The sequence below is a fragment of the Motacilla alba genome, chromosome 15 (assembly GCF_015832195.1).
Source record: "Motacilla alba alba isolate MOTALB_02 chromosome 15, Motacilla_alba_V1.0_pri, whole genome shotgun sequence".
Taxonomy (NCBI): domain Eukaryota; kingdom Metazoa; phylum Chordata; class Aves; order Passeriformes; family Motacillidae; genus Motacilla; species Motacilla alba.
In genome coordinates this window covers 5,378,828-5,395,602 of record NC_052030.1, presented here as the reverse complement: position 1 = coordinate 5,395,602, position 16,775 = coordinate 5,378,828, and the positions used below count along the sequence as shown (strand labels likewise).

General features: G+C 49.7%; 2 protein-coding genes across 6 annotated transcripts in view; both read left to right on the top strand.

Moving 5' to 3' along the window:
- The first annotated feature begins 20 nt into the window (after nt 1–20).
- Nucleotides 21–6,679, top strand: GSC2 (goosecoid homeobox 2). 3 transcript variants are annotated; one of them, XM_038152493.1, is made up of 4 exons: nt 21–390; nt 4,039–4,361; nt 5,168–5,415; nt 5,967–6,679. In XM_038152493.1, exons 2-4 carry the CDS (start codon nt 4,061–4,063, stop codon nt 6,066–6,068), a joined length of 651 nt encoding a protein of 216 aa, XP_038008421.1. In that variant the 5' UTR covers nt 21–390; nt 4,039–4,060; the 3' UTR covers nt 6,069–6,679. The 3 variants fall into 3 exon arrangements, with proteins under 3 accessions (XP_038008421.1, XP_038008420.1, XP_038008419.1); XM_038152492.1 differs by having other exon boundaries at nt 3,972–4,361; XM_038152491.1 differs by having other exon boundaries at nt 21–4,361.
- A 222-nt stretch (nt 6,680–6,901) lies between these two features.
- Nucleotides 6,902–16,775, top strand: part of ESS2 (ess-2 splicing factor homolog) — a 32,930-nt gene continuing 23,056 nt past the window's right edge. Inside the window, exons 1-10 of one of the 3 annotated variants that reach the window (XM_038152080.1) lie at nt 6,902–7,104; nt 7,433–7,601; nt 8,521–8,616; nt 8,933–9,099; nt 10,280–10,397; nt 10,819–10,952; nt 11,097–11,199; nt 12,218–12,327; nt 13,220–13,335; nt 13,902–14,207. In XM_038152080.1, the coding sequence (XP_038008008.1) occupies nt 6,958–7,104; nt 7,433–7,601; nt 8,521–8,616; nt 8,933–9,099; nt 10,280–10,397; nt 10,819–10,952; nt 11,097–11,199; nt 12,218–12,327; nt 13,220–13,335; nt 13,902–14,187 (1,446 nt within the window). In that variant the 5' untranslated portion in view covers nt 6,902–6,957 and the 3' untranslated portion in view covers nt 14,188–14,207. Of the gene's footprint in view, nt 7,105–7,414; nt 7,602–8,520; nt 8,617–8,932; nt 9,100–10,279; nt 10,398–10,818; nt 10,953–11,096; nt 11,200–12,217; nt 12,328–13,219; nt 13,336–13,901; nt 15,356–16,775 lie in introns of those variants that run through there. The other 2 variants (XM_038152079.1, XM_038152081.1) reach the window with 2 other exon arrangements.

Sequence of the window (16,775 nt, the reverse complement as noted above, 5' to 3'; positions counted from 1 at the left end):
GGACCCGCACTCCTTCCTTCCTTCCTTCCTTGGCCCCGGCCGGGACGCGCGCTTCTTCCTTCCTTCTTGGCCCCGGACGGGACCCGCACTCCTTCCTTCCTTCCTCCCTTGGCCCCGGCCGGGACCCGCGCTCCTTCCTTCCTCCCTTCCTTCGCCCCGGCCGGCACCCGCGCTCCCTCCGTCCTTCCTTCCTTCCTTAGCCCCGGCCGGCACCCACGGTCCCTCCTTCCTTCGCCCCGACTGGGACCCGCGCCGGCTGCAGGGCTGGAGTTAAAAAACATCATCATCTCGAGCTGTTTCCGTAGTCGGGGAAAAGCGAGACAACCCAGAAGTTCCGAAAACCGGGTGCTGCCTGCCGAGCACAGAGGGATTTGGGCAGCATGAGGCAGTGTAAGATCTCTGAAAAGTCAATTGGAATGCTTCAGGGTGAAGCAGTTGTCTGATTCCATCGTGGTTCGTTGCAGAAGAGGGGGTTTGGTACCCACGGTCCTTCTGCTCCACCACGGACACCATCTCTGGTAGCCAGCACCACTATTGGTAGCATCCCTACTACCAGTGTCACTAATAGCACTACTACCCAGTGGAGAGATTCTTCCTGTGGAGTGAAATGGCCTTTGGGGAGAGAGACAGGTTTATTGTAATTATCATCAAATCAAAATGAGTTTATTAGAGCCCTTAATGTTAGTTGGCACAGGGTTGAACGATTTTAATTGGCACGATTTTAAGATCATCTTTGAAGGCCCCTTTCAATCCAAGCCAACCAATGATTTTACAGCTTCTGGATTTTTATTAAACATACTTTTAACACCTGACTAACACATCCCACTGAATTTCAGCTACACAGAAAATGCTTCTTGTTTTTGATCTTGAAGGATTGTTTTTACCCTGGGTTCTTTCTCACAGTGGCTCTGGAGTGAGTGATGAGCATCCTTTGCTTGGATGAGTCGTGGCACGGGCAGCCCAGGAAAACACAGCTGGCATGCACCAGTGGCTCCACTGGGTGGCCAGGAAGGCACTGAGATGTGGATCCCGGGCTGAGCACTTCCCTTGGGGATGGAAAGTCCCCAGACTCTAGTTTTTGGCAACATTTGTCAGCAGCCTCCATCTCTGTTCTGCTTTAGAAATCAGCCTGGAAGCCCAAATGCAGCCAGGGGTCCCGATTTGCCCTGACTGCTGTCAATATCGATGAGTGAAAGAGCCCAGGATTTGTCCCAGTAAGGCAGAGGAGTGCAGCAGGATGGTCACATCCCTTAGATCTGATCCTTCATTTCCTCAGCATCACAGCCACCCCACACTGGTGATAGGGAGTGGGGAGAAGCACTGCCAAAGGAGAGCTCCCACAGGTGCCAGCACAAAGGCAGGGGCAAGGCAGAGGAGGCTGCTGCCATGCTGCAGGGTTTCCAGTGTTCCTGTTCCCATCCCCTTGTGCTGCCTGCAGAAGGGAGGGGCAGAGGAGGGAAAGGGGGATTTTTTCTTGTTTCACCATAGGAAGGATTTTCAAACCCTATAAATTCACTTTTGACAAGTGAACAACTAAAGCAGATTAACCTTTTTGCTAATCCTCTATAATAGCTTTGGAATCTCCTTAACCAATAAGAAAATTATAAGAACCTGTTTCTTTTCATTTTATCTATATCTATATTGTCCTCTCTTGTCTGCTTTTTTTTTCTTTCTTGTTTTATTTTCCTTTCCTTTTCTAATATGAAATAGCCCAGCGATCCTATCTCCCCGAGGCTCAGTAAACAGTACATCAGAAATCCCTTTCCTTTATTCCTCTCTGGTAACAGGGTGCAGAGAAGTGTCTGCCGATTGGGATTTGATTACCAGCAGCTATCAAAAGTCTCTTTGTACAATCTGGGTCCTAAATCCCATAATTCTTTGATAAAAGAAGCATTACCAGTCCATTTTTCTGTAGTGAAAGGTATGGGAGGAATGAAAGAAAGCAATCAGCAGAGATCCTAATAGGCTAAGTGCATGTGTGGTGGGAAGGCAGGGCTGGGACAGGATGCCCAGGGAAAGGCATCCTTTGTTAAGGATGGGGAAGGAGAATTAATAATCCTCTTCAGGCATCTGAACAGAGCTGGCCAGATCCTGCACCTGCCCGTGGCACGTCCCAGCTCACTGGTCCTATGGCCCCTCTGGACCAGCACAGAGTGAGAAGCAGAACCTGGCCCCACATCCACCCCCTTGTGTCAGTGTTTGGGTACATACATAAAAGCTGGGAGCAATTTCAGTGATCTCTGGAATTAGGGCATCCCCAGGGCCTCTCTGGAGCACCAACACCTTGGCAGGGCAGACTGAGCAGCTACAAAGGTGTCTTCCTCCCAAAAGGTAAAGATTTGCAGAGCTCAGTTATAATCCAAGTTACACCACTGGAACAGCTGAAGGAGAGGCAAAGAAAGAGATGGAAGGAAAAGCAGCAGTTTGATTTGAAGTGAGTCACAAGTAGAACAGCTACGGGGCATCTCTTCCCAGCACTGAAGGACCTGCAAGCGAGGGAGGGCAGGCAGTGAGCAGGGATGAGGGGAGAAGAGGGGAGCCAAGAGAGGCTCTCCTGGAGACTGGCTGTAAGGTTTGTAGGAGGATGCTGGAGGCGCTGCCGGGCTGTCCAGCACGAGGATCTTTGGTGTGCAGGGCTTTCACAGCACCCACCTGTGTGTCTCCTTGGTGTGTACCATGAGTGGGACTGCAAGGAAGCACCAGGTGTGAGTGCTCCTCTCGGGAGCTCCTGAGGCCTCACCTTGGCTTAAACTGCACCGGGGGCAAGGGAACTTGGGTTTAAACTTTGCTAAGCAACCTGATCTCAAGCACACCTTCTCTATTCTATCCTCAGCTACTCAGTCAGTTCAAAACACAGGATCCAAGATGTTCTCTCTCCTCCTGTGGATCGCAGCTGCCAGGCCTTGCTGTTTGCCCTTGGGAGGGGCAGAGCCAGGCTTCCCTTCCTGTCTTGGCCATGGTCTCTCCCCAGTTTCTTTGCTTGGCAGGAGCTGGGGATTGAACTGCCTTTGGGAAAGTTGGCTGTGGGACACACTCCGACCTGAATGGCTGTGGGACCTCACTGAGAGCACACAGAGGCACCAGCAGCAACAATCCTCCCCTTCCCTTCTTCTCACAGAGCACGGCTCAGCTCCATGGGAGGCTGAGCTACATGCCACTAAGCTGCAGTGCAGAGCTGCTGCAAGCAGCTCGTAATCTAATTTATTAAGGGCTTTGAATCCTTGCAAAGAGTATGTTGGATACATGCAAAGCATCTGCATTATTACAGTGATTAGGGCAACAGAGATGGAGGAAAGGGGAAGGAGGGAAAATACAATTTCTCTGCTTTCAGCAGAAAATAAATCAACTTTCACAGAGAATTCTGGCAAAGCCAAAGGCTGTGCTGTCATTAAAAATGATTTTTTTTATTAAGCTGAACTCTCTCTTCTCTCATATTGTATGATATGACAGCTCTCTTTTGATGGGAAAGCTTTCATTTGGCCAGAGAAAGGGATAATTTGCTTCTTTTAAGGAGTTAATCCTCTGGTCCATTTCCGGGCTGGGAACAGCTATCCTCCCCCTTCTCTGGATAGGAGGCTGCAGCACAATGGAGATCATAACCACCTCAAATCTACACCCGAGATGGAGAAATCAGATTTCCTTCTCCAGTCATTTTTGTGGGATTAGCTAAATCTTAGATCCACACTAACCCTTCACAAAGCTGCCAAGATTAGTTAGAATTTATTTTATTTGCAGGGGGGTTTACGGTTTTCTTTCCAAAGGGATTATATCTCTCTCCCTCTATATATATATGTATTTAGAGTGGCTTCAGTCATAACACAGCTAGGTCAGAGGGAGGAAAAGAGTGTGTGTGTATAAAATAAAAACTCAGCTGCAAGAATGACAGTCACTTGAAACACCAAGACAAAGCCATGGTTCTGGATGGCTTTGCCAGTCCATTTTAAAAACCGCATGAGCTGTCCTTTCCCTAGCAAAACCCTACTAGGGAGCCAGAGAAGGGAAAGCAAAGCCCCCCAGCTGGGCTGCCTGTGTCCCCAGCTGCTGCTGCTGCTGGCACAGGATGTCTGCAGAGCCGGCGCCGGGCGCCGAGGCCAGCAGGAGAGGCCTGAAGAAGCCACGTTCGTTCAGCATCGAGGACATCCTCTCCAGCCCCGCGCAGAAGAGCCCCCAGGTCTTGGTGCCACTGTGCCTACGGAGCATCTTGGACTGCACACCCCAGAGGCTCTGTGAGCTGGAGACCATCCCAGCCAGCTCCCTGCAGGAGGAGGAAGAGGAGGAAGAGCTGGAAGGAGCAGGCTGCAGCTGCTGCTGCTGTTCTCACTCAAGTGCCCGTTCTCTGCAGGACCTGCCGGCTTGGCTGGGTGAGTGTTGGGCTGGGTGAGTGTTGGGTATGGTTCTGGTGTGGGGCTCACAGGGGGCTGGTGCCAGTGCTGTGGGCAGGGGAAAACCTGGGTGTGAAGTGGCAGTATGGCATCTGGCCACAGTGGTCTTGGGCCTGAGGCCCAGCAGTCTGAGCTGCTCCCAGCAGGGCCTCCTAAGAGTGGAAACTTTCACCTGAAATGCTGCCAGGGCTTGAAAAGCAGAGGGTGCTGACTGTTATTGGATATTACTGGTTAGTGTGAAACCCTTGAGAGAATGATGCTTCTAGGGGTGCAGGCTCTCTATGGAGCGTGGGGCCCCACGACCATGCTGCCCATGTGCGGAGCTGTGCTGTGCCTCCTGACATCACCAGCCCTGGGGAGCCCCACTTATCCTTTAAGGAAAAGAGTTTTGGCTATGTCTAGGAAAATTATTGTGGAAAATAAAAAGTAGCAAACCCTTAAAAATGCAGCTCAAGAGCATCTTGAAAGTTCAGAATTCCCTTGTGTCAGGGCTGAAACACAGATCTTTGCATGGGCCGTGAGTTTGCAGTTATTTTCTGGAGCTGGCCATAGTGCAAGTGGTAAGTGAACTAAGAAAACCCAGCCAGTGCTCACCACCTGCATCCTTCTCCCAGAGTCATGCCCTAAACTCTTCTCCCACTTCCATAGTGACCACTCACCTTCAGGTGACTGGCTGCCTCCTTCCAGACAGTAGCAGGGATACAACTCGTGCCTGAGCTGCCTCGAGCACGGCACGTGTTTGAGCCCCACCCTCTAACCGTGCCACTGTCCCTGTCCCCTCGCAGATGCCCGGCTCCCCTGGCCCATGCGGCTCCTCCGGCCAGCGCTCAGGGTCTGTAGGAGCTCCCAGGAGAAGCCCAGCGAGCTGCAGAGCCTGCAGCAGATGCAGCGCCGCACGCGCCGGCACCGCACCATCTTCACCGAGGAGCAGCTGCAGGCGCTGGAGACACTGTTCCACCAGAACCAGTACCCGGACGTGGTCACCCGCGAGCACCTGGCAAACCGCATCCACCTGAAGGAGGAGCGGGTGGAGGTGAGATCCTGCCACTTGCTGAGGGCAGAGTTCCTGTGTTCCTGCAGTCCCCCAGGAACGCAGACCGGGGCATTGTGCTGTCTTTTTTTGGGGGAGCTGCAGACCCATGGCCTCATTTTAAAATCCATCCTTGTGCATTTGACAATAGAGAGTTTAAGTTTGGTGAGCAATGGAAGAATATTAACCATTTCAGCTGGGCTAATTTGTCCTGGCATCCAGTCCCACAGACTCACGTGATGCCTCTCTCCCAGAATCACCTGTCACACACAGACATGCCCAGCTCTGCTGCTCATCCCCTGCACCTAAGGGTGTGTTCCTTACCTAAGTCATCTGCATGACTTCTGAATTTGTCATGGGGGGGTCCCAACTCCCTTGTGCCCCTCACGTGTACCTGAGCAAGATAGCAACAGAGGGGCTGATTACATTTTGTATCAAGCTTTCTATTACAGCACCTTACAGCCCATACAGTGCAGCCCAGGAGCGCCACTGCCTGTCCCCCTCCCAGTGACACTTGACATGCAGAAGCCCTTTTCTTGTTTTGTACTTTCTAGGTTTGGTTTAAAAATCGTCGGGCGAAGTGGCGGCATCAGAAGAGGGCGACTGCCTCAGCACTGACCCCCCAGGCCAAGCAGCCCCCCGAGGAGAGCTGTTAGTGCCCACAGGCTGCAGAGAGCACCAAGCACCCCCTGCCCGTCGCTGACCGGCTCGGGGGGAACCCGAGGGGGCTAATGCAGCAAAAGGGAACCTCTGTGGTTCACACAGCAGCGGGACAGGTACAAGCAGACATGGCAGCGTCACATGCCTCTTCCAAACCTAGTTCCCATGGCAAATGACTGCGCAGGCAGGATGCGCAGGGGACAGAGCTGTACCGCTGTTGTGTGTGCTTTAAGAGAAGGAGAAACTCCCCTTCTTGTCTTTGCTCTGTGCACGTTGCATTTGTGCTTGTTTTATTGATGTAGATTTGCAAAATATCCCGCAAATGAATGTTTCCTGTTTGCAGCACCTCAGTGGCATCTAGAGTTGCTTTAGGGGTGGAACTTGCCGGACAAGCGATTTGTTTCATAACAAAGAAACGCGGGTTTCTCCCCACAGCCCTGGGGAGAGATGATGAACGTGCTGTGGTGAGGGGGCTGGCCCAGGCAGCGCTCGCCTTCACCCCTGCTGCCGGCCAGTGGCTGGCACAGGAGCCGCGTCCGAGTTCCCGGGGGGGCCGAGGAGAAACCCCGCCCGGGCAGCCAGCCGGGGTCCCGCTCCCGCAGCCCGGGGTGTTTCTGAGGAGCTCTGAAGAGACCGTGGGGGCGTTAGGGGGATCGCCCGGCGCCCATCCCGTGTGTATCCCGGTTCCCACCCCGGTTCCCATCCCGACCCGGTGTCGCCGCTGCCACGGCCCGGGACCGCCCGGGTCCTCCGGCCCGGCAGGGGGCGCGCGTGCACCTCCAGGGGCGGGGGCGCGCCCTCCGATTCCCGCGTCGCGGACATATGACGTCAGGGCCCGTCGCGTTCGCGGTGGCGCAGGAGCAGGAGCGGAGCGGCTCCGACGCCATGGAGGCGGTGCCGGAGCCCCCGGTCTCTCCCGCCGCTCTGGTGCCGGCTTTCGCCGCGGGCCCCGTCGCCGTGACGGGGAAGGAGGTGGTGTCGCCGGCCGCGAGGCATCCGAAGAAGATCCTGGATGAGGAGGCCTATATCGAGGTAAGGCGGCGGGCTCGGGCCCAAGCCCCGGAGCCTCCGCCCCGCCGGTGCTTGGGCCGAGCGCTTCCAGCGCGGCGGGGCTCGCCTGGGGTCCGCCCGGCAGGGTCGGCCCGCGGCCGCTGCCCGCTGCGACCGCGGCTCGGGTGGAAGTAGCGCCGGGGCCGCCCCTCGGGCTCCCGCCCCTCTTGCGGCCGCAGCTGTCCGCGCCCTGCCGCCGGTGCTGGCCCCGGGCCGCTCGGCCTGCCCGTGGCCTTGCACTGCTGCTCCCGAGCTGGGCCGGTAATGCAGGTGTCCCAGCGGGGCGTTGCAGTTGTCTCTGTCTTTGTAGAGCTTAGAGAAAATCATCCAGCGAGACTTTTTTCCTGACGTGGAGAAGCTGCGAGCACAGAAGGACTATCTGGAGGCCGAGGAAAACGGCGACTTGGAGAAAATGAGACAAATTGCTATCAAGTTTGGCTCTTCCTTGAACAAATCGTCGAGGGACACACCTGCACCTTGTAAGAACTGGCTCTGTGGGGCATGAGGGGCTTGTATCTGATATTGCTGCTCTTCTTTATCTAACTTTGTGCAGGCAATGCTCATCTTAAAGATTCAAAGTTGATGCTGCATGAGAGCTAAGTGTACCAGTTTGGGCAGCAGCCAGTGTCTGGTGGCTCATGCTGAATTTCTCTTTGATGGTGTCTGATAACTCCTTGAGGGAAGGGGTTTGGAAAAAGCAGCCTTTTAATAACCATTCCTTATAGGCATCTTTCGCCAAGTTCCTGCTCCCTAGGGAAGGTTACGTGCTCTATACCATGAGAAATGCTAGGCTATGTTTGGAATCCTTATTTTAGTTTGTAGTTTTAAGGCTTCTTGTTGCATCTACAGACATTTGAGATTTTCAGGTGTTAGGGACAGAAGGTGTGGGAAGCTCGTGGTTTTCAGAGGTTCCTGCAGCAGGTATCCAGTGTTCTGTTTTATGATTTCTTTCCCTTCCAGTTCAGGTGTTTCTTAAAGCCCAGCCTGGCTGAGCTCTTCCAGTGGGGTTTGGATAGGTGGCTTTCCTGTGACAAAGGGCACGTGTCACCAGATGGTGTCCCTTCCTGCCCTGCTGCAGGTGCTGGCCCTGGCCTGGGCTCAGTTTGATCTGCTGCTGCTTTTGCTGGCAAAAGCAGGGTGTAGGGTGACAAATACACTGGGCTGTGACTCTCCTGGGAATTTCTCCCAGCAGGAGAAAATGTCTTAGATGAGGCCGAAATCTTGTTTGGAGGTTGAGACAGAACTGAATAGAGCACTGTGGAGTTCTTTTCACAAGTTTTTAATTTAATTTTTATTCTCTTGATATGCCTTCTGTGACTTGTTTGGTACATCATCCTTACAGAAAATCCTGTAGTGTGCTCCAGTAACCAGGTGAATTTTTTTTTTTTTTGGTGGCAGATGTTACCCCAGCCACGTTTGAAACCCCAGAAGTGCATCCAGGTGGCCTTCCAGTGGGAAATAAATCTAAAACTGGCATCAAGACTGCAGAGGAGGGTAGGAGAATTATGTTTCTCTAGCTGAATTCTTCCAAAAATAAATTGTCTACCAGCACCTGGCCACTTGTACATTTCACCTTTAAAATAAATTGCTATAAATGCCATAAAAGGGTTAATTGAAAGCTGCTTATATGTGTTCCAACCTGATTCATTACTGCACCACTCTGTGTGGATCTGTGTCTTGGCCAGGCTTGATGGTAGCTATTGGCGTGTCTGTGGGAGGCTTGCTGCCAGGATGGTTAAGAGGTACACACAGTGCTCCCCTAGAAAGGGAGGCATTGACCTTCCTCAGGCTTCTTCCCTTCTCTTGGTAGGAGAAGCAGAGAAGGATGATAAGGATGCTCTTCCCAGCCTGGACACGTTCTTGGCAAAGCACACGAGTGAGGATAATGCTTCCTTTGAGCAGATCATGGAAGTGGCCAAAGAGAAGGAGAAGGTCAAGCACGCCTGGCTGTACAGCGCAGAGGAGGAGTACACCCGGGTAGGGAATGCCTCTGCTCTGCCTCTGCTTTTCCAGGGGGACACAGCAGGGAAATACCACTTCACTGTGCTTCTGCCGAGGCTCAGTTTCCTGCTCTGACTGCTCTTGGCTTCCTTGTGCAGTCCTGTTTTTTCCCTTTCTGTCACACGAGAACAGTGCTGACTTAGTTGCTGAGGCTTTGTCTCTTCTGAAAGCTTTGAGACTGCAAAGTGCTGCACAGAGTGTATTGCTGCCCTTGGCAGTCTCTTCTGTAAGCAGCAACACCAGGGAGAGCAGCTGAGCACAGTTCCTGCTGTTTGTCCATCAGCCTCTCATTATTTGCAGTTTGTCTGTGTTATTTCAGTTGTCAGTTTCTGTTGTCAGTAGTAACCCACTCAGCTGCTGCAGCACGGAACTGCATGGGCATGGCTGGCTGTGCTGCCCTCCTGTGCTGCCTGCAGGGGAGGTGCAAGTGCAGCTCTGGGCCTGCCTTGGCAGTCTTTAACCACCAGCAGGGAGCAACTGGCACACTGATGGATGTGGGATGCAATGCCTTTTCATGAAGTTTGGCACTGACATGTGGGTGTTTGATGTAGTTGTGATGTTTTGTGAAAATCCCTTTGCTAGGATTTTCTTCTCCTGAGAAGCTGAGAAGGCCTCAGCTTCAAGTGTGAACAATTTGTTATCTGCTGCTGTGGAATGCAGCAGGTGCTTCCTCCATTGGTCAGTGTGGGATGTTTCTACTTGGTGGTCAATTGAGGAGGCAGCAGCTCTCGGACTCTCTGGGAGTCACAAAACTTTGTTATTCATTCCTTTCTATTCCTGTCTCGCCTTCTGATCAATCTTTCTCACTGTTCTTTGTAATATAGTTATAGTGTAGTCTTTTTAATGTAATATATATCATAATATAATAAACCAACCTTCTGAAATGGAGTCAAGATCTCTCCTTCCCTTCAGCAAGTCCTAACTGCCCTGAAGACCCACGGTAATAGTTTGCTGCTGTCCTTTGAGGGAGTATTATTTATTTTATCCCAACTGTCCTTTACAGTCTGTTGCATACCTTATGCAAAGTGTTCTAGGGCAGGTGGCTGAGCTTGTGACTGAGCTCTCCAAGTTGTGTCTGCCTGAATAAAAGATGGCAGGAGGCTGCTTTAGATTTTTATTTTTTTACCTTTTAAATTTTTTTCCATCGCCCTTTCAGCGACAAAATGAAAACCTGGCACTCCCTTCAGCTGAGCAGCAAGCTCTGGAGAATGTGAAAGCTGGGCTGGATACCTGGGAATACACAGCTCGAAACACCCTCATGTATTATCCTACAGGTGAGGCAATGGCTCCAAACAGTGCTTGCAGCATTTCTGTATGTGGCTGAGCAGCTCTTACAGGTAATGCCGTGCTTTTTCTTCTGTAAGGCTGTTTTTCCTTTTTTTCTTGGCCTCTGATTCCAAAGTTTGATCCTGTTCTATTTGCTACTGAAAAGCTCATCTGTGTTACAGAAGTACTTGTTTTCAGCAGCCAAAGCTCTTTCCTGTCCTGTCTTCTTTATGAGCACTTGTCATCTTCATTCATTGTTTGCTTCTGCTCAAGGAGTCCTCCTTGGACTTGTTAGTCTGTTTCTTGCTATAGAAAAAGACATATTTTTGTGAATGTACTTTTCTTTTTTGGCTGTAAATGTGCAGTTGATAATTTATGTGAACCAGTGAAGTAAAGAGCTCTTTTTTAAAAGGCATTTTGCTTTTCAAGGTGTACCTGATGAGAGTGAAGTTTTTAAGAAGCCCAGGGAAGTTGTGCATCGAAACACACGTTTTGTGAAGGACCCTTTTAGCCAAGCTGTGAGCAAATCACAGCTCCAACAGGCTGCAGCTCTCAATGCTCAGGTTGGATAATTTTACTTCTGACTCAAATCTAGTTAGGCTTTGCCCTCTGGTGTGCTTTATCCCCCAGAACTGTGTGTGTGTGTGCTGGGTGCAGCTGACTCTCACCGTTCTCCACATGAACAACATTGTCTTTTTTTATTTCAGTACAAACAGGGCAAAGTGGGACCCGACGGGAAAGAACTGATACCCCAAGAGTCTCCAAAAGTGAATGGGTATGGATTTGTCGCTACCCCCTCTCCTGCCCCGGGTAAGAGGGTTTTCTTATTTCTTCTGCCTTAACAGGACTATTATTGCACTTTCTTGGGTGCTCTGTTCAACACTAGGGTGTCATTACAGGGTTAGATGAGGAGGTAAAGTCTTGTGCTGTATGTGTCAGGTGGATGCAGGGTTTAAATCCTAGTCCAGTACGCTGGTCAGAGAAGTCACGCTGCACCAAGAGACTCTGAAGTTGCAGTGCCATTGCTCAGGAATCATCTAGGTGTGGGGTACTTTCAGTTAGAACAAACTGATTATTTTTCTTCGAGTTGAAACGTGATATCTGACTTTGTAGCTGTTCTGCACCAGCCATGCTGTTTCTCTGAGCTTTTTGTGGTTATGCCAACCCCTGAACATACTGGGGCTTTCCCTCTGGGGAACCTGTAGGTGGCGTTTGCAGCACCTTCTTTCTCCATCGTAAACGCCTCCTCCAGACCCTGGACAGTGGGATTTTCCAGCCAGAGACTTAATTGGACTCTGAAAATCCATTCTACACCTGTTAGACAAGGTGTAGTCACTGTTTGGTGCAGGCTGCCTCTGAGGTGATTGGGGGTTACATTTGGCTATTACATGTCCTTAAATCCTCTGCCTGTTTTCTTACTTTCAAAGAGTTTCCTGTGTTCAAGGAGTTTTCATACAGGAGCAGAGGGGAGGGCTAGTATTGCAGAGGGGAAAATGAAAGTGTCACTAATCAAAAGCGTAGCAAATGGAAAAATGAAGACATGGAAAGGGTGGTGCTTGGTTGTAACTGAGAGGGTGACACAGCTACAGGCAGTCCCTTTTAATGGGAGCCACATGTTACTATTTTACTATTCACATTGGCTGTGGTTTCCTCTGCAGTGGAGAGGCTCCTTTGTTGATGAATTTGCTGCATTTCCTGACTTGCTTTGCTTCTCTCTCTCTCTCTCTCTTCTTTTTTTTTTTTTTTTTTTTTTTTTTTTTTTTTTTTTTTGTGATGAATTAATAGTCAAGTGTCTTGCATGGGCATCACTTGTTGGGTTTGTTTTTAGGTGTGAATGAGTCACCTTTTATGACATGGGGTGAAATTGAAAGCACCCCTTTACGTCTGGAAGGGTCAGAAAGACCATATGTGGACAGAACACCTGGCCCAGCTTTCAAGGTATTTCATGTCAGCATGACATTCTTTTCTGGGGGGGAAGAACCAAGAATGGAAAGGCAAGTGAGTAATAGATTAACATGGAGTGTGACACATCTCTGGGTGGTGTTCCCAGTCCTTGAAACTAATAATCTAGTTTGCGCTTGGAGGGTGGAGGTGAGCATGGATCCACATGGAATCTTCTTGGTGGAGCTACCTGAGGTGGAACACACACTGCTGGCAGGAGAATGAGATTCTGCATTTGGTAGTGGGCCCAGACAGAGGGGCTTTCAGAGGATGCTGAAGACATGCTCACTTTTTCTGATTTTAATGTTTGAATAGGTGGAAATTTTAGCATTTCCCTCTGTCTTTATCTTCTGGCTGTTGCAGCCTGAGACAGAAGTATCAGTTGAGAGTAGAAAAGACACTGGCTTTGCTAATGGCACCTAACCCTGCATGCTACTTGTCTCCTGCTGGTGTCTTTGAATGCGAGATGTCTGAGACTCTTAGTTTAAGAAAGGTGTAATTTGCTGTATGTACCTATGTTTTGTCAGACTCCAAAGGCTGGTTCTCCTGCTGTTTAACAATGCCTGTGTATGCCTGAGAGCTGGCTGGCTACGGGCCAGGCAAGACACAGGTGACATTGTTTGTCTAGGAGAAACAGCAGGAGAAAATGCCAGAGGTAATGGCTGCTTCCTTGACTGGACTGGTTTTACAGTTTTTGTTACTTGCTAAGGCAGGTTGAAGGTCTCTGTGTCCTCTCTGGCTTTTATGCAGCAGCAAAGAGGTGTGGGCTGACCCCACTTCTCCCTGCTTTAGATCCCTGTACATTGGAATCCAGCTTTGAAGGTGCTTTGACTCATTTTTTCAGCACTCTTGAGTGCCTTGGCAAGTGAGCTGTGTGTTGCATTTATAGATCCTGGAGCCCGGACGCCGTGAAAGGTTAGGACTTAAGATGGCCAATGAAGTGGCAGCTAAAAACCGAGCAAAGAAGCAGGAGGCACTTCGAAAAGTGACAGAAAACCTGGCCAGGTGAGACTTCTGTTTTGACAGCAGAACTGGGGGTGGGTATTATCTGATGAGATTTAAATCAGCCCATGTAGGAAGGGAGGAATGATGGTAAGGAAGGATACTGGAAGCAGGAAGAGGTAGATTTGAGCTGAAAGTTTTTAGAAACTGAAAATTTAGAAATTAAAAAACTTAATTCCTGAGGGAAAGTGGCTGGTGGCTGTCCCTGACGCTCTTTATCAGCATTACTACTCTGCCCTGCAGCCACCCAGCAAAGCCTCTGGATCAGAGTCTTGCCTCATTGTGAAGAGGAGGCGTGATAAGAGTTGCTTGTGGGGGTCACAGGAAGGGCAGAATGGGCTCAAAGGAAAAGTCAGGCAGTGCCACTCAGGTTTGGGAGGGATGTAGGAGATTTTGCTGTTACTTGTTTCTCTAGAGAGACAGGCTGCATTTACCTGCAGGCAGAATGACTTCTGTAGGCAGCGGGTCTGCTCTGTGGGGGAACTCACGTCGGGAGGCAATATTGCTTTTCCTGATAAAGGCAGATTTTTTTACTGTAAAATCTCTTAAAACTGTTTATTCTGTTTCAGCCTTACTCCAAAAGGACTAAGCCCAGCAATGTCACCAGCTTTGCAAAGACTTGTAAACAGGACTGCAAGTAAATACACCGACAAAGCCTTGCGAGCCAGCTACACTCCCTCCCCAGCCCACACGGGAACTCCTGGTTACAAGACCCCGGCCAGTGGACCTCAAACCCCCCAGAGCACCCCGCAGTCTAGGACAGTATCTCAGACACCAGTATCTCAGGATACTACATCCATCACAGACAATTTGCTGCAGCTTCCCAAAAGAAGAAAGGCATCTGATTTCTCCTAAACATTCCAGTCACCACCAAGGTGATAGTGATCTGGCTGTGCTCAGTGAACTGTGGACTGGTTACTGGAAACTGGGGAAATGGAGATAATTTTTTAAAGATATATTTCTGTTTTTAAGAGAGCTGTGCATTTAAGTTAATTTCTGTACAACTATGTCTTTATTAAGTGCGGTAAGCCTTTCTTAAAGGCTGAACTGGACTTGGCTCCAGCTTGTCAAACTTGTTTGAGTTTGCAGAAGAGGGGGCACAACCATGTGTATACTGAGGAATGACACAGAATTTTAGAAAGGTTCTCTTTAACTTGAGTTTAAACTGATGCAGTTCACAAGTTTGACTGACTTGGTGATCTTGTTAAAACCAGCATTCCTTAAGAGGACCCCATTTCCTCCTTCACTGCTTGCACTTTGCAGTATGGGATTTGCCTTCCTGCTTTTGCTCAGACTTCTGCAGGTTTTGGGCTTGTCCTGTTCTGCAGCTGGCAGAGGGAAGGGATCAGATTTGTTTTATAGCTGCTCTGTGTGTGACTCCAGAGAGTTGATATCATGAGGCAGGGGCCAGAGACAGTCCTGTGTGACCCAAAAGGATGACAGTGCCATTCTGAAGGACAGAAATGTTACTTTTGATAGCCACACTGGGACTTTTGTTTGGTGTTTTTCTCCCATTCTTTGAAACTTTTGGCTTTAGTTTTTATAATTGGCGTAAAAAAGGAAAAGTAATTCTAACCATACATAACCTGCACTCATTGCTGTGGTTGCTGCACGTGAGCTGACATTTGTGTGTGGGATGAGCCCTTGTGTGGTGTGATCCAGCCTGGAGAAGCACTGTGCACTCTTCAGGAGGAAGCAGGTGTAGCCAGATGTTTTTGTTTCTTGCACCACACCTGAGTACGAGACAGCCTGTGTATCACTTGGCAGTGTTGGCATTTGCTGTAGTCAGGTGATGTTTTGCTGAGGGAACATCCATGGAAAGTCTTACCCAGCAATCTGAGGAGTGTCTGCAGCGTTCTCTGAGGTCTGGGGCATTGGGTGCTGTGTTTGTCTTGGTGGAGAGCTTCCTTTTGTGTTATTTCCTCTGCCACATCCAAGACTCGTGTCCCTGACTGTGAAAAACCCTTCAGAGGGACTCAGTTTTTATAGTGCACCTTGTAAAAATAAATGTATCAAGCATTGCTAGGACTCAAAATTAGTAATTTTTACCTTTTTAGTCCAGAAATACTTGAAGGCTATGTTTTTTTCTTTAAGCAAAAAAATTATTCTCAGGTACTCATGAATTAATGTAAAAGGAGTGTATTTACTAAAGTTTTCATGCTTTCAGAATTGTTCTTTAAGGACTGAACTGACTAAATATGAACCAAGTTCTTAGGTAATTTCAAATACTGTTTATTTATTTCATAGTGAAATGCTTGTCTCCATGAAGCATAGGATCTCTCTGCTAGGTACACAGGCAGGAGGTCAGACCCTGGCCTGCGGTTTGGGTCACTGAGCAGAGCAGGGGTGTGGGATTCCTGCCCATTTGTGGGTGCAGAAGCTCCTCTGAGTGTGGGATGCACAGGAAGGCTGAGCAGCATTCGAGGGACTGCACATGGGACTCCTGACACATGGATCAGGAGTGGGATGTGGCATCTCTCTGTCACAGCATTTCAAACTGGCTGTGCTCATACCAAGGAGTAGCTGGAATAACAGGGGAATGATACCTGAGCGTGGTTAGTTCCACATTGTGCAGTTCATGCTTAAAAGCAGACTCCATTAAATATTCTGTGGAGGCTGTTGGTTTTGTGTTTGCCCTCAAGTGAATTAACCTAGACAGCCACACTAAAATCACAGTCTTGATTCTGCCACTGATGGACCTTCACATGTTTGTTGGAAATGGAACTTATTTTCAGTTACATGCTGTAAAACTGGATCTGTTGAAAGGGCTGTAGTGCTCTTCAGATTGGCAGTTCCTGTAATGCCTGCTGTAATAGATAGTCTGTTTTCTGCTTCCTGCTGCAGTTCAGCCCCTGCTATCTGTAATTAGCAAATCAGTAAATTCTTCATTGCCAGATATTTTTGCTGCTGTAGCAGTGGCAGATGAAGTGCCTTACAGGACCAAATCCAGTGTGAAAAAACATCTTGGTTCTTGATGACTGGTGATTTCTTTTCCTTCAGTTTTCAGTACATTTTTTTTCTTTTGCTGTTGCGATGTATCTGCGGTTTCCTGTGTGCAAGGCCTAAGCACACTCGCTCCCTCAGCCATAATAGCATGTGGAGCTCTCCTGATGCTCCAGAAGTAGCTGGCTGTGAGTAGTGCTGGCCCCAGGCCTCTCCTGGGTGGCCAGTCTGGCTGTGGTGTGCTACTGGATTCTTGGAAGTCATGGTAGACCTGTGTCCGTGTGGCATAAACGCCATCACATCCAGAGGTTGTTGGGGCTTGCTGGGTGCAGCCTGGGCCTTGGCTCCTTGCCCCAGACAGGAAAGAAAATGGGAGACCACAGGAGATTCTTGTTCTTGTAAGTCTAATCCCTGAGCCCCAAGCTGGTTCTCTGAGCCCTTCACCTTCAGGGCCAGGAGCTCTCTCTGGCCCAGGGGTAACCAGCTCTGCCCTGGTGCAG

Bases quoted from the DNA above. Each gene is read 5' to 3' on its own strand.
- GSC2 (XM_038152493.1), top strand. From the start codon at position 4,061: ATGTCTGCAGAGCCGGCGCCGGGCGCCGAGGCCAGCAGGAGAGGCCTG. The intron at 4,362-5,167 runs GTGAGTGTTGGG...GTCCCCTCGCAG, and splicing joins GGACCTGCCGGCTTGGCTGG to ATGCCCGGCTCCCCTGGCCC. The intron at 5,416-5,966 runs GTGAGATCCTGC...TGTACTTTCTAG, and splicing joins TGAAGGAGGAGCGGGTGGAG to GTTTGGTTTAAAAATCGTCG.